We start from the raw sequence: 13,495 nt of genomic DNA, 5'->3' as shown, positions 1-13,495 counted from the left end.
AATTCTTATTTGCACGCGGGAATTTCTGATTGCACGCCCGATTTCTCGTTCGAAAAGGCCATGAAATCCAGACTGGGCTGCCGTTACTACGGCAGCAAATTGAAAACTAATTGTGGGTAAAATTTTGCTGCCATAACCACTACAGGTTGGCGGTACAGGGCTGGGGTCTGGTATAGTTTAGTACCACATCCACTTCTAGTTGGCCTGGCTCAACAATTTTTGCATATGTCAATCCTAACCCCCACCTGACTACGTCACCGAAAAATTATGTCATTCCGACGTCACAGTAGCGTTATAAGGCCCACCGAAGTATGTGGATGGTCGTCCAAAACGCGCAGAGGATAACCCGAAATCGAGCAAGCTATTTCTCTCGTTTTCTCGTCGCAACGATCACGATAGGAGAGAGATCGCCGGCTTTAGCAAGTTCTTATCGGCGGCGCAGATGCCATTTCGGGCGATCGTAATTATACTTTGGCAATCCCTATGACGTGATGGTGACGTCGTAGTGACGTAATTTTTGGATGGCATACCGGTAGTCAGGTGAGGGTTAGGAATAACATATGCAAAAATCGTTATGCTACACCCACTGGAAGTACTTGTGGTACTATACTAGACCCCAGGGCTGCCCCTGATGGCAACAAATATTGGGTAAGTTGTAGCATTTTTTTAATAGATACGGTACAGTTTTATTGGATTTTGGGTTAGGTTTCAGGTTTAAGTAGATATAATTTGGCATGATAAACTAAAATCTGATATATAACCCATGTAACTTTGTGAATATACCAGTAATAGCGCCATAAATCATGGCCAGAGACTCGGTACGTTGGTGGCAGGAGCTGCGATGAAGTGGTAAGAACTGCGACTCGTAGCTAGAGTACGTAGCTCCGCCCTTTACGCGAAATGGCTCCGCTTGTTTATTTGGATGACGTCACACGATCGATTCATTCGAAGGTGACGCTTATCGCTGCGTCGAAGGTGAAAGAAGCAAAGAGAAAGTAAGTACGGTATAGTTTTGCAGCATCCCTCCCAAAAAGGCTTATTTCAAAGTCACAAAATGAATACAATCACGAAATAAACATATAATTTCCTGATAACAGGAACGCCACCAACCCCGCTACACGACCACATAATAAAAGTCTATTGTTTGAAACGTTTCTGCTGTCAGTGAGGGATATCAAACACTCAATCAAACATTTCAGTAAAATCTATCCTAAACACACACGTACATCTTGAGCAGAAAATAAAGCTATCGAGCACAATAACTTAATAAAACACCTGATAAGATAACGCTAAACGCAGTTACAACTCAACGAACCAGGAATTCAATTTTTGCTTTGTGGCAACAGGAACTAACGCTCGCTTTTATGACTCAGCACACCCGATCACGTGTCATGTTCATCCGCGCTAGTAAGTAGAACTCTAGACCTTGTCTATTTTTCTAACATATATTATTACAGTTTGTTCATTTTGCTGAAAATAATAAAATGCTGTACAAAATATTTAATTTATAAAAACCAAAAAACCTTCAACAACACTTTTTCTGCTATAAAGTGATTTTAAAGAGGCGTGCCCGTAGGTCACGTGCTTCCGCGTAGCCAAGCGTATCCAAAATGTTACCTCCAGGGGAAGTTTTAAAATATTCTGTTCTTTCGTCGCTGTGTTGTGAGCATCTCTGCTGTTGTGAGGATCGGTTATATCCGCATTTTTGTCGACGCTAATGTTGCGGGATGTGCTTCAATGCTAATGATGAGATTTAAACTGAACATCATGATCAGCATGATCCGACGCTTTGTCGTCGTATACTGGGCAGATCATGCACGCACTGTTTTGACTGCACCACTTGTACGAATTATCTGACTTAATCGCTCTTTGTTATTTGCTATCGAAAAAATAAGCATTCACATGCCATGCTCGCGGAACTTTAGTTAAACTTACCCGACTAAAACTGAAAAAGGGGTGAGAGTGCATGGATCGCTATGTGATCATGTCGCAATTATTAAAAATCCCATTTATTCAAGGCCCTAGCATGATGGTTTTGGTTCCCCGCGACTTATCCTGGTAGACTGAAACTTTTTTTTGTAATTTGTACACGATTGATTTTTACTGGTGGGGAAAAATATTTCACTCGACCAAAATGGCATCGCTCGTTTAGCGAGGCTGAGATGTACCAACGCAGCGAAATCAATGTCAGAGTTCACAAAATGGAATCAGAAATTTCCATGCAACGTCTCCTGAAACGGTCTCCGCGTTCGTTAAAATTTTTTTTTATAGTATATATATATATACTATAATAAATTATTCTGTCTCGTAATATTCAATCTGTGACAACTACAACAATTAAAAATATCGCGCTATTTTACTTCATTTGTGTTCAAGGTAACTCGCGGTTGCGGCGACTCATTATAGGCCGCGAGCCGAGGCCCTGAAAAACGCCTAGAAAGTGAGTTTCGTAGCGCACATCAGGTAACTACCTGAAAATGATTTTAAAATGTTCCTTAAAAATTTAGTAACAAATATTGCCTTGTTCCCACTTCCAAAAGTTGCACGTTTTACGGAAAAGACGCTTTTACTACAAGAAATATGTGCTACGATCTGTCCTATATTCTCTACATTTTCGGCACTGAACAATGACTTCTGCATGACGTAACAATTGAATTAAACCAGCTGTTAGCGAGCGGATGAATATTAGTTATTTCTGCTCGACCTTGCGCTGAGTTGGGCAGGCTTTCCATAGCCCTGTTTAGTTATTATTAGTTAAGTTATGCTAAGACGTTGTTGAAAAATGTATAAGTAAATTATTAAACACTTGTAGATCCTTACCACGGATATGGGCCGTGAGACGAAACCATGAAAACGCCCAGAAAATGAGTTTCGTAGCGCACATCTGGTAACTAAATAAATTCTTCAGTTTTGTGTGAAAACGAACATAATGAACGCATTACAGCTTGTTCCACAATCCTGGTGCGAAATTGAATATAAGAGGTTCCCGGAAATTCAATAACCATAAGTTTACAACGCATACATAAGAACTATACAATTCGAGAGCCCTACAGCACACTAACACAAATGTATTCCTGTAATGTTTTGCCTGACCAAAATCGGACTTCCTCAGTCAATCATAATTTATTAGGTAGATTACGAAAAATATGGCATACATGTAACCAACAACAAAAAATACTTTAATTGTGTGACAGGAGTCGGGAGTGACCTCGAAAGCAGCGACACCAACAACGCTGATTCACATTTGAGAATAAATTTTATGTAATAACCACAAGCAGTTTACAACAAGAACAGCATAAAAAGCTACATCCATTTTATAGAAGCTATCAAGTATCAAACGTATTTATTTTTAAGCAATGTTGTAACAAATTAACATCGTGAGCACGAAAACACAAATAAATCAGTTATTTCTCACTTAGAAATTTACCGCAAAACTCAAGAAAATTAAATGAATGTACAATATGTACATAACATAGTGAACAGAAATATTACAATTTACAATTAATCTTTTTTTAGTTTATGTGGTTATGTATTTGAACAAAGGCAATAATATTTCTAGAAACAGGACTACGACACTAACAAATGTCCGAAAAAAAAAACAAATGTATGATACTTATTAAATCAACTGTAATATCTAATTCACTTTCTTCTGAATTGTTTTCGAGATCCACTGTCTCAAAAATCAACTTTTCCTCTATAGGTGTACTGTGATTTCTGCAGTCAATACAAAAACAAAAATCTGTGCAATTTAAGTTGATTTTGGCACACTTTCATAAATTATTTTGACTATTTTTCTTTGCAGTTTGCCAACTCAAGAACTGATTTGAGGGCCACATGCTTCTTCAGTGAATCATTGTTGGGTGGAGAGTATAATCCTTATGTTTGACAGTGTTAAATAGACGTGCCCTGGTATCATTTACATTCTTCATATCCTTTTCAAATTCCTCAGCTTTATTTATTAATACCTCGTTAACCTCGAAAGATCTTCATAGTCGAGGGAAAAAAATGAATTGAAAATCGTTAGGTCGGATTGGTGGAACATTGCCGTTTTCTTTTGTAGTACAGTATCTAAAATAAGGAAGAAAATAATATTCGGAGCGGCATGATTTTAAAAATACCCCTAAATACTAACTAATACCTTGAATACATAATGCATTTTATCTGATGTACTAAATGAGCGTATATATGCTCATTGCATGTTCTACAGTCCAGCAGTGTTTGCATACCATTACTAGACTATATCTACACTAAATTTTGATATATCACAGTCTGAAATGTCCTATGACAGTATGAGTATGGACTATAGACTATATTTTGAAACATCAACTGTTTGTCTACAACTTCATTTCTCACCTCTCAATCATTTCCAATGCTACCTTTCTTTCCACTCCGGCATAACTTATCATTGCTTCCCAGGTTCTTGTCGACTCTATGAATTTAGATTTAGACCAACCGACGTTAGTAAAATTGATTAATTTCTTCTCTTTCACACAACCGTGCATTACAGAAACAGCCATTCATTTCTATTTCCAAATATGCTGTGGCCTATATAGTAGTATAAGTCTGCTGAATAGTCAAAAAGAGTCATTAAATTAATCATAAACATTTCATGCAAGCCAGAAAATATCGTTGTTTGTGACATACCGGTATTATTCTAGGTCTAGCCTTCCTTGGAGTTACCGTACCTATTTAACAACGTCTTATGAGCTAGTGCTCAACTAAAATTGCTATTTATGGCAAGGATATACAAGTGTTTAATATCTTACCTATACTTTTCAACACCTCCTTAGAATAACTGAACTAATATTACCGGTAACTGAAAAAAACTATGGAAAGGCTACTCAACGCAAAAGCGAGCAGTTGAGTACATCTGATATTCATCCGACCACTGGGGATCCACCTACAGCTGACTAACTTGACTGTTACGTCGTGCAGAAGTCTGCGTTCATTGGCCCATGATACCGGAAAAGCAGAGAAAATAGGACAGATGGTAACACATATTTATTGTAGTAAAAGCGTCTTTTCTGTAAAACGTGCAACTTTTGGAAGTGGGAACAAGGCAATATTTGTTACTAAATTTCTAAGGAACATTTTAAAATCATTTTCAGGTAGTTACCTGATGTGCGCTACGAAACTGAAAGATAAATGGCCTCGGCTCGCGGCCTATTACCGATCTAAAATAACACGCCAATCCGCAGACATAATAATGTGACATCAACTGCCCGATTATATTTAGTTTTGAAATATATATATTGTGCTTATGCGAATTCGTTATCGTTGTTAGAAAGATCTGGTATGAAATCCCGGAAAGTATATTTAATTTAGTATAATGAAAATATATAAAGTATATTAGTAAATCAAAAATACATATATATTCATTGCCCCGAAATCCCCGCAGTACGGCTTCTGAGTCAGTCGTCGAGTCTAGATTACGCCACTCGTAAAAAGAGCCGACTTTTATGTACGGTAATGGTTTTTCTGTTGAATAAAATATTCAATCCATGATCTATATTCATATTTAAAATGGTTACTCTATTTATGTAATTGTGATAAACTGAATCTGCGATTGCGTCGATAAAATAAAAGCACCACTTACCCAAAATACAACAGCAATCCGCGGACATAAAAATGTGTAGCAAAGTGCCCGATTACATTTGGTTCCGTATTCTTGCGCATTAGACCAATATGAGCTGTCCCCGCAACTCCCACTCTGCTCCATCGCAATGCTGCCACTCGATTAATTTTAAGATATCACCGTTCTAGAAATTCCTAAGTGTGCGATAAAATCCAACAGAGTAAAACTTATTTCAAGTCGGTAGTCTTAGAACACTACAGGCACGAGGAATTTATGAGATTTGCAATGTCTAAGAAAAAGAGTTTTTAAACTGTCATGGTCCACCCCAAAACAAAACTCACGGTGTTTACCGTTTCCTGATTCAGGGGGAATAAACACCGAAATAAATATTTGAACCGCCTAAATAACATGTCACGCTGACGAAAACAATCGGAGATTTAAACAAAATTCAATTGCAAACGTTATTAGCGACTTTATTTTCCAGCGGTCAAAGGCCGGGGAAAAGTTCACATGCCTAATACCTATCAAAAAATGAACTGCTTTTCTTTATGCTAAAAATGTACACAAACTCATTTGCACTCCTTCACAATTTTTAAACTGTATTTTTGAACCTGGTGGTTGTTCAAAGGTATTGGTAGTGAATTTTGGAGACGTCAGGCCAACCAAGAAATCTGTAATTGTTGTGTATTTTAAACAAAAATAATATAATCTCTTTCCACGAAATATCAAGTATATTTATGAGCGAATTATTCGCTATTTGATTAAGCCATATCTTGTTTTATCTGAAGAAGTTAGACTATGATCTAACGAAAGCTCATAAATATACTTGATATTTCGTGGAAAGAGATAATGTTATTTTTATTTATCTTCATAATACTATCTCAGTCACGCATCCTTGTGGCAACAGCCACATACGGATCCGGAATAGAAAGTAAACAAGGAGAAAGGACCTGTAGTTCAATACACAATACCCTAGTACACCCCATTTTTTAAACACACAGTAAATAATTTTTGCATTGTTCAATAGTGATGAAGTAAACAATTGATTGAAGTTTTACGTGTCTTGTTTAAAATATTATTTAGGCAGAAAATACATTAAAGCGCAAAAACCATACACTTATTGCTTGTTTAGTTTTACCTAAAACTTAGTTTGGCTGTACCAGGTATTGCAGACTGAGCGGGAAAAGGAGAATGTATTTGAGTATGGCTTTATACGTATACGACTGTGAATGGCGAAGTTGTACTCCGATGCGTTTTATGCCTAAACAATCTGAGCAATGACGCTATGAGACCAACACTTACAGCGCCATGGTAATATAAATTAACCTGCCCATTACAAAAGCATTTTTTCAAAGCAAAAAGGGGGGCGCGATGTCTGTAAAATGTTTCGAAGGGGGCGCGGCTCAAAAACTTTAAGAACCACTGGTGTAGGGTAATAGATACTCCTATAGATATACCATCAAAAGACTCTCGCTTAAACTGCTACTAGGTAGCTTGGAAGTTTTAGGGGTTTTTCGATTACGCCAATACTGCTATCAATTTTAAATACCCCAAAACCAATACATGACTTAGAATCTTAGATAAACTAATTGCATTATGTCCATCGCTAGCTCGATGCATATGGTTACAAAGCAAACTGTGTCGTCTCAATGTGTTCAGTATCTCCTTTGCAAACGACGAGCGATTTAATGTAAATTTAATAGCTCACCCTACTTGTCGACCGGGCAGAAAGATTTTTCAGCTGCACGTTTTTTCCTAATGGCCCATTTTCAAATTTATTTGAATGTATTGGGTTGGGATGAAAGGGTGGATTATAGGGCCTGTTAACCCCCTCGTCACAGGCATATTTATACCGATTGAAGAGAGAGAGAGATTTATTATTTGACAAATATTATTTGGAACAGAATCATTCGATGAATCAAGCCATCTCTACAGCAGCGGTATATAAGCCAAAAATATTATATAGTTATATAGTGGGACCGGTATGTTAGTCGTTGAGTGGGACCAACGACTAACATACCGTGGGACTTACCGGCATTTATTTGTATTACTTTATTAGTTGTGCTGTTATAGTATTTAGTAGAATAAGTAGATCATATAACTCAGAAATTTGGCGAGTCCAGTTTAAAATAGTTTATTGCTCGGTTTGCCCCTTAAAAGAAATTTCCTTTCAAATTTTCGTATTGCGCTATTTAGAAACTGTATTGCGATGTAGAATATGGAGGATATTGATTGCCGGACTTTAATTTTGTACCGGACAACTTCAGTTTTTCTTCTTTGTGGCAACTGACTCCGATGACCCCTAAAGGTCATATCGTATCTCTTCAGTCATGTACCGAAAGCATCTGTTTATTTGATAGTTTTATATACTATAGGGCAACAAAGATTCGACCCTATCTGCGTGTCCACACACCCGTGTTATTGAACACACGTTAACAGAGTGTAACTCCGATCTTGACTCCTTCAGAGGTCAAAAAGCACACAATGTATTGAATGCCAAATGTTATATTGTAAAGTTGCACAATCGAATTGATCCAAATAACGAATTACACTTGAAACCCCTAAAGCAAGTATATGTGATGAAACCAAATTTCTAACTAACAAATAACGGCAAAGACAAGCTACACTGAGTGAGAGAAATATATCATAAAGGAAATGAATTGGGACAACGACCTTGTTTCAGGCAAATAACATGCACTACTAACAATAAGTGGTGAAAATATTAAAATACACAGTAACTATCCTTATGTACTTGCTACAATACCGGTGTGTGAAATATTTCAATTATTTTAGGTGAGTGAACACGTACCACATCTTCTTGGCAAAACCTTCCATCTTATATACATTCTGTACGTTTTAAACCTTATCTAAGGCTTTGTTCGCTCTCCTGATTTCATAATCAGTTTTTATTTATTTTTAGCATTCATTTTATTGTTTTGCTGATTATGGAGTCGAAATAAACTTATACTTATTATACTTATATATGTATGTTGTTTCTTGGTTTGGCAAAATGAAATAAACTCTCTCTCTTTCCAATATGGCACGAAGGAAAAGCAGATTTAGCAACCAATTTCTTACATTACTATGATACGTTGGCTTGATTAGATTTTATCCGGCGGTATTATCTTCTACTCGAACCAAAGGTCGCCAACAAGACTTGAAGTCGTATAACAACAAATTGATCTATAATAAGTCCTTGGTGGTATTTGATATCCTTGTTATTAGCACCTTCGATCTAGTAATGCTCAATTGAAAACAAGTACTACTCCGGAATGCACCCGGTTGGCACTTCGATCATTTCTTGAAGTCGCCAGATGTGGGCAACATTTGTCCCGCATTCCGAAGCGATAAAGTTATCTTCTGCCCAATCTTGGCGGAGTAATACAGTATGCGATAGCACATACTCCAAAGATAGAGTCACGGCTTTAATTAAGGAAACAAGCGCATACAAGGTGACAGCTGCGAATGCCCTCGACAAAATGCCGTCACAAGTCGAACATCGTCTCTGCGACATGTCAAATACGCGACAGACGAGTGATTGCCAACTCCCAAATTGGGATAAAAGAGCGATGGAATCTTCCCCCGCTTTAGAATATAAGATGAAATAGCGCAAGAAACTCATACCTGTGAATAAGTTTACAAATTTCACCTCAGCTACATACTGCCAGACAAAGTGTATGGAAGCGAGTTATTACGATCGGGATATTCAGGAAAGATAATATTAATGACCAGTTTTTAAGTTTGATCTTTGAATAGTGGAACGCGCAACGAATAAGTAAACCAGATGTAGATGAGGCAATGGGACTATTTTGGGATCAAGTAAAGGGGGTGCTGGATCGATAAAATGCCGCTCTAGCTTCTGTATCCAGTAATTGGGATAGTGGGGCTTAGTGTAAAAATTTATTATTCCGCAGATCGAATATAATGTGTACGCTTATGAAAACAGTACGAACTTATTCAGCTAGTGACTACATGGAACTGGTCAGGAATCATAAATGAGAAATTCGTGGAATTGCGCTATATTCAGGGCAGGATGTCCTCGGCATCTTCATAATGTCCATTTTTATTAGTAGGTTGTTTATAAATAAATAACGATGGCTGAAAGACAAAGAACAGAACGTCGAATTCATATAACACCATACAGACCAACCCCGTGGGAACCGTTTCAAGACTGGACGTTTCCCGCTACAACTATTTGGGACCAAGTGAGTCTTACTTTTTAGTATTTAATTTTCTATGCAGTACGTGTTGAAGATAACGACTTTACAATAAATTTTTGTATTGAGACAGGTTCATTTTTATACTCTAAGTCTAATAGATCACAAAAAATAAATTTCTTGAAATATTTTTCAAATTATTTTTGAATGTCAGACAATTACATAAAATTGTCTCTGTATAATCCCGGATAATATTCAATAAAATCTATATTATATATTCTGGACTTTTTCACATTAGTCACAAATCACTTTTCTATTTCGGATATAATGGGTTGAAAAACTCATCCTTATCTTTTGCCCAGAGAACGGATTGCAACTGTTAATTAATTATTAGTAAATAATCAAATTTTATATTATCCTTAGTACTTATTTTGTGCTATGTTTGCTGCTTATATCTGTATATTGTTGCATGTGTTGCTATTCTCGTTCTTTTCATATTTTATGCATGTTGAATGTAACTACTACGTTTGAGATTTCGAAGAGGAGTTTTTTATTAACATCATTATTTCACTATTTTAAATCATGACACGTTTCTGTAAAATGCCAACCGATACAGACGTCAGTACTTCAGTCAGAAGTATGCCAGACGAATTCTTCGCAGGTTGGATTCATAGGCCACAGCACTGTTGAAAAGATGTGGTGGTAGCCGAAAAGTCTAATGTGATTATATCCAGTAACTTAGGATGTTACGATTGGAGAATAGTTTTGAAATAAATTTATGATTTATATACGGTATAAATATGCAGTCTTTTCTTAAAAGGCCATTTAAATGGCGATTTGGACCATAACTTGAGATACGTTATTCTGTATTTTGCTTATATGCAAATTTAAAATGATACGGATAAATGGCATAGGACACCATTGGTACGAGGAATTCGTAGTAGAGCCTTTTTATTAATTTTATTATTCAACTCACTTTGACTCTTCACTGCTCTCGGTACATGTATCACCAATTGCAAATATAATTTTATCTTCTGCTGCCGCTATGTGATCACTGAACACTCACAGATTATATTTATTGGGCAAGGCACAAGTCAGCAAAGATCTTCAATCTAAATTATTAAATCTCATAAGCTTGATTATCACACATTAAGCATTATGATGATACACTCCAATGTCATGCTCGATTCATGTTTTCTGCGCTGACTTCACAAGTCAACTACGGTACGTCATCAGTTTTCTTTCACGGTTACCATCCAGTCACGCACGCCTTTACCAGTTTTTCGTCGACTTCACTTAGTTCGCTTGAATATAACCAGACATGCACTTTGAATACAGGATTTTGGCGGAATGCCAATGACTAACAGTGTGCGAAGTGAGCATCGTCAGAGATTGGTCCGAGGTGGGGGTGATCCATGGGCTTCTTCGGCGACTGCTTCCGTTCCGTATGTTGTCAGATCTCCGGCTGCCGTCCAACCTACTGCTCCGCAACTTGTCAACCGACAGAATAGTGGTGGAGTTTCTCAAGTAAGGCGATTCTAGGATATAGGTTTTTACGCATCTGCTGCGAAGAGTCGATTACTAAATATGATCAATGATAATTGTGCGAATAGATGGGCGAATTTTTGTCTAATATAATATTTTGGATCTTTCATACAAAGCACCACTAATGCAAAAATGTGAGATTTGAGAAAACACCCATTCACGTTTTTTAAAACAACAAATTAGTAAATATCCAGTTGGGGTTAGGGTCGGAAATGATTTGAATTGACAGCGCAATCTGTATCCCTATCCCTAACTGAATATTTATTAATTCTCTTATTTGGAGCGCTGGCGAGGGTGTATTTTTTATGGCGGGTGCTTTGTAAAAAATGTCTTTATATTTTTATAATGTCATGTTATTTGGTAAGTGTTTACTAAATATTTATGCTAGATTGCATGAGATCTGTCTTGATTTTAGAATGGTATACAGGGTTTCCGCATTGTTGCATAAACGTGTTGTCTAATGGATTGTTTGGCTTGAGTTTGAATTATGAAAGATTTTGGGTTCTATTGAAGTATGGCTACCAAGATGGCGGACACCGAAACGTAGTATGTGTACCAGGTTAAGGTTAGGCCATAATTTAATTCCAATTTTCCTTATTTTAGTTCTATTACGAGTTCGGGGACTAGATAAGTTGTACCTGAAATTATTGCCTAACCCTAACCTGGTACACATACTACGTTCCGGTGTCCGCCATCTTGATACGCATACCTCAGAAGTACCAGATTTTGTAATGTTTAACCGGAAGCCCGCAACGCGGCATAATCATAGGATGAACCAAGAACTTCCCCCTGCTGGCAGTCGAGGTCGGTTATTTGATAATCAAGTGAGCCGTTTTGCGAAACGCCGAGGAATCCAGCAATCTTCCACATAACTAACCATCTCCCAAGAGGGCCCAGTTTGTGAATCCGCGTATGGTAGTCTGCGATGCGATATATATAAAGCGGATTCCTTACTCTTAACACAATGCCAAGCCAAGTTGTATATCAAACATATTCTATGAGTTTTCATATTAAATATTATACTCAACAATAATGAAGACACAAGAGGCATATCAAGAAAGACAATTCCGCAAAAAGATAACAAACATATGGCAGCCCTAAGTGTTATGTTGCAAGATATTCATACTTGTTTCGTAAATCTTGGTTACAATTAAAATAGTTGCGCGTTACGTCATATATATTCTTTGCCATAATTACATTGTTGTTTGCCAGGTATCCACTGTGGATGGAAAATATCAAATTCTACTGGATGTTAAGCATTTTCTTCCAGAGGAAATAACTGTGAAAACAGTTGGAGACACAGTCGAAATTAAAGGATCACATGACGAAAAACAAGATGATCACGGGGTGATTTCTAGAGATTTCACCCGGAAATATACATTACCCAAAGGCATGTATTCTAAATCCGAACGTAGACGATGCACTCACGCACATATTTTTTGCGTCATACTTATTCTAACCGATTTTTTATTTATTACTGCGTGGATCTATGGATCATTTTGCGAAATTGTTGTTATTCAATGTTGTTATTTGGATAAAAATCGCCCTCACTATCCAATCAATCGCTTTCATATTTTTAGTGCTTAAATATGTAAGTGTTCCCTTCCCAGCAGACAATTTATAGTATATTTTTCATAGGAGGCTTTCTGTCTCGCCCCACATTCACCTTGTTTTTAGAAACTTCAATCTCAGCTATCTAGTCATACCTTATGCAATCAGGCCTTGCTCAATTTTGAGTTTCTTTATATTTTGTCGCAGATGTGGATCCAATGGCCGTATCATCATTTTTGTCGTCTGATGGATTCTTAACCGTGGAGGCTCCATTGAATAAACCAGCTATTGACGAAGGACCCAAACCATTACCAGTGCAGCACGAGTCTGCGAAGAGCTAAATTTATGTGATATTTACTAGCTCTATAGCTAATGCTGCACTTTTATACCATTCGCGAAAAATATAGCAATCAAGGCCCAATCGTTTATATAAAGACGTAATACGATCTGGAAGTGATTGTTTATTTTAAATAGATGTATCTATATGTTCTTACACAACAATAAAGTTTCCACTTGTTTTACCGATACTGATGGTCGTTCTTATTGTTTCATCAGGAGGTCTTTCATGGGCGAGGTGATTTGGAGTTTTCTGCTGAAATTGGAGTGGTATTTTCAAATTCCGCCGGTCATATAAAAAAGTTTGTTAGAAAAGTAAAGAGATAAACTT

At 37.1% G+C, this 13,495-nt stretch overlaps 1 protein-coding gene and 1 long non-coding RNA gene across 2 annotated transcripts; one reads left to right on the top strand and one right to left on the bottom strand.

The window, feature by feature from the left end:
- Positions 1-3,107: 3,107 nt before the first annotated feature.
- LOC144420987 (uncharacterized) lies at positions 3,108-5,164 on the bottom strand. Its single transcript, XR_013474851.1, has 2 exons — positions 4,354-5,164; positions 3,108-4,068 (listed from the first exon to the last, which is right to left on the bottom strand). It is a non-coding gene; the product is annotated as an uncharacterized LOC144420987 (long non-coding RNA).
- Positions 5,165-9,202: 4,038 nt separating this feature from the next.
- On the top strand, positions 9,203-13,355 carry LOC120343282 (heat shock protein beta-1-like). Its single transcript, XM_039412418.2, has 4 exons — positions 9,203-9,780; positions 11,071-11,259; positions 12,490-12,667; positions 13,036-13,355. Exons 1-4 carry the CDS (start codon positions 9,670-9,672, stop codon positions 13,167-13,169), a joined length of 612 nt encoding a protein of 203 aa, XP_039268352.2. The 5' UTR covers positions 9,203-9,669; the 3' UTR covers positions 13,170-13,355.
- Positions 13,356-13,495: the final 140 nt, after the last annotated feature.

Source organism: Styela clava, chromosome 3 (genome assembly GCF_964204865.1).
Source record: "Styela clava chromosome 3, kaStyClav1.hap1.2, whole genome shotgun sequence".
NCBI lineage: Eukaryota > Metazoa > Chordata > Ascidiacea > Stolidobranchia > Styelidae > Styela > Styela clava.
The sequence above is the reverse complement of the archived record's forward strand: the minus strand, read 5'-3'. Positions and strand labels throughout refer to the sequence as shown.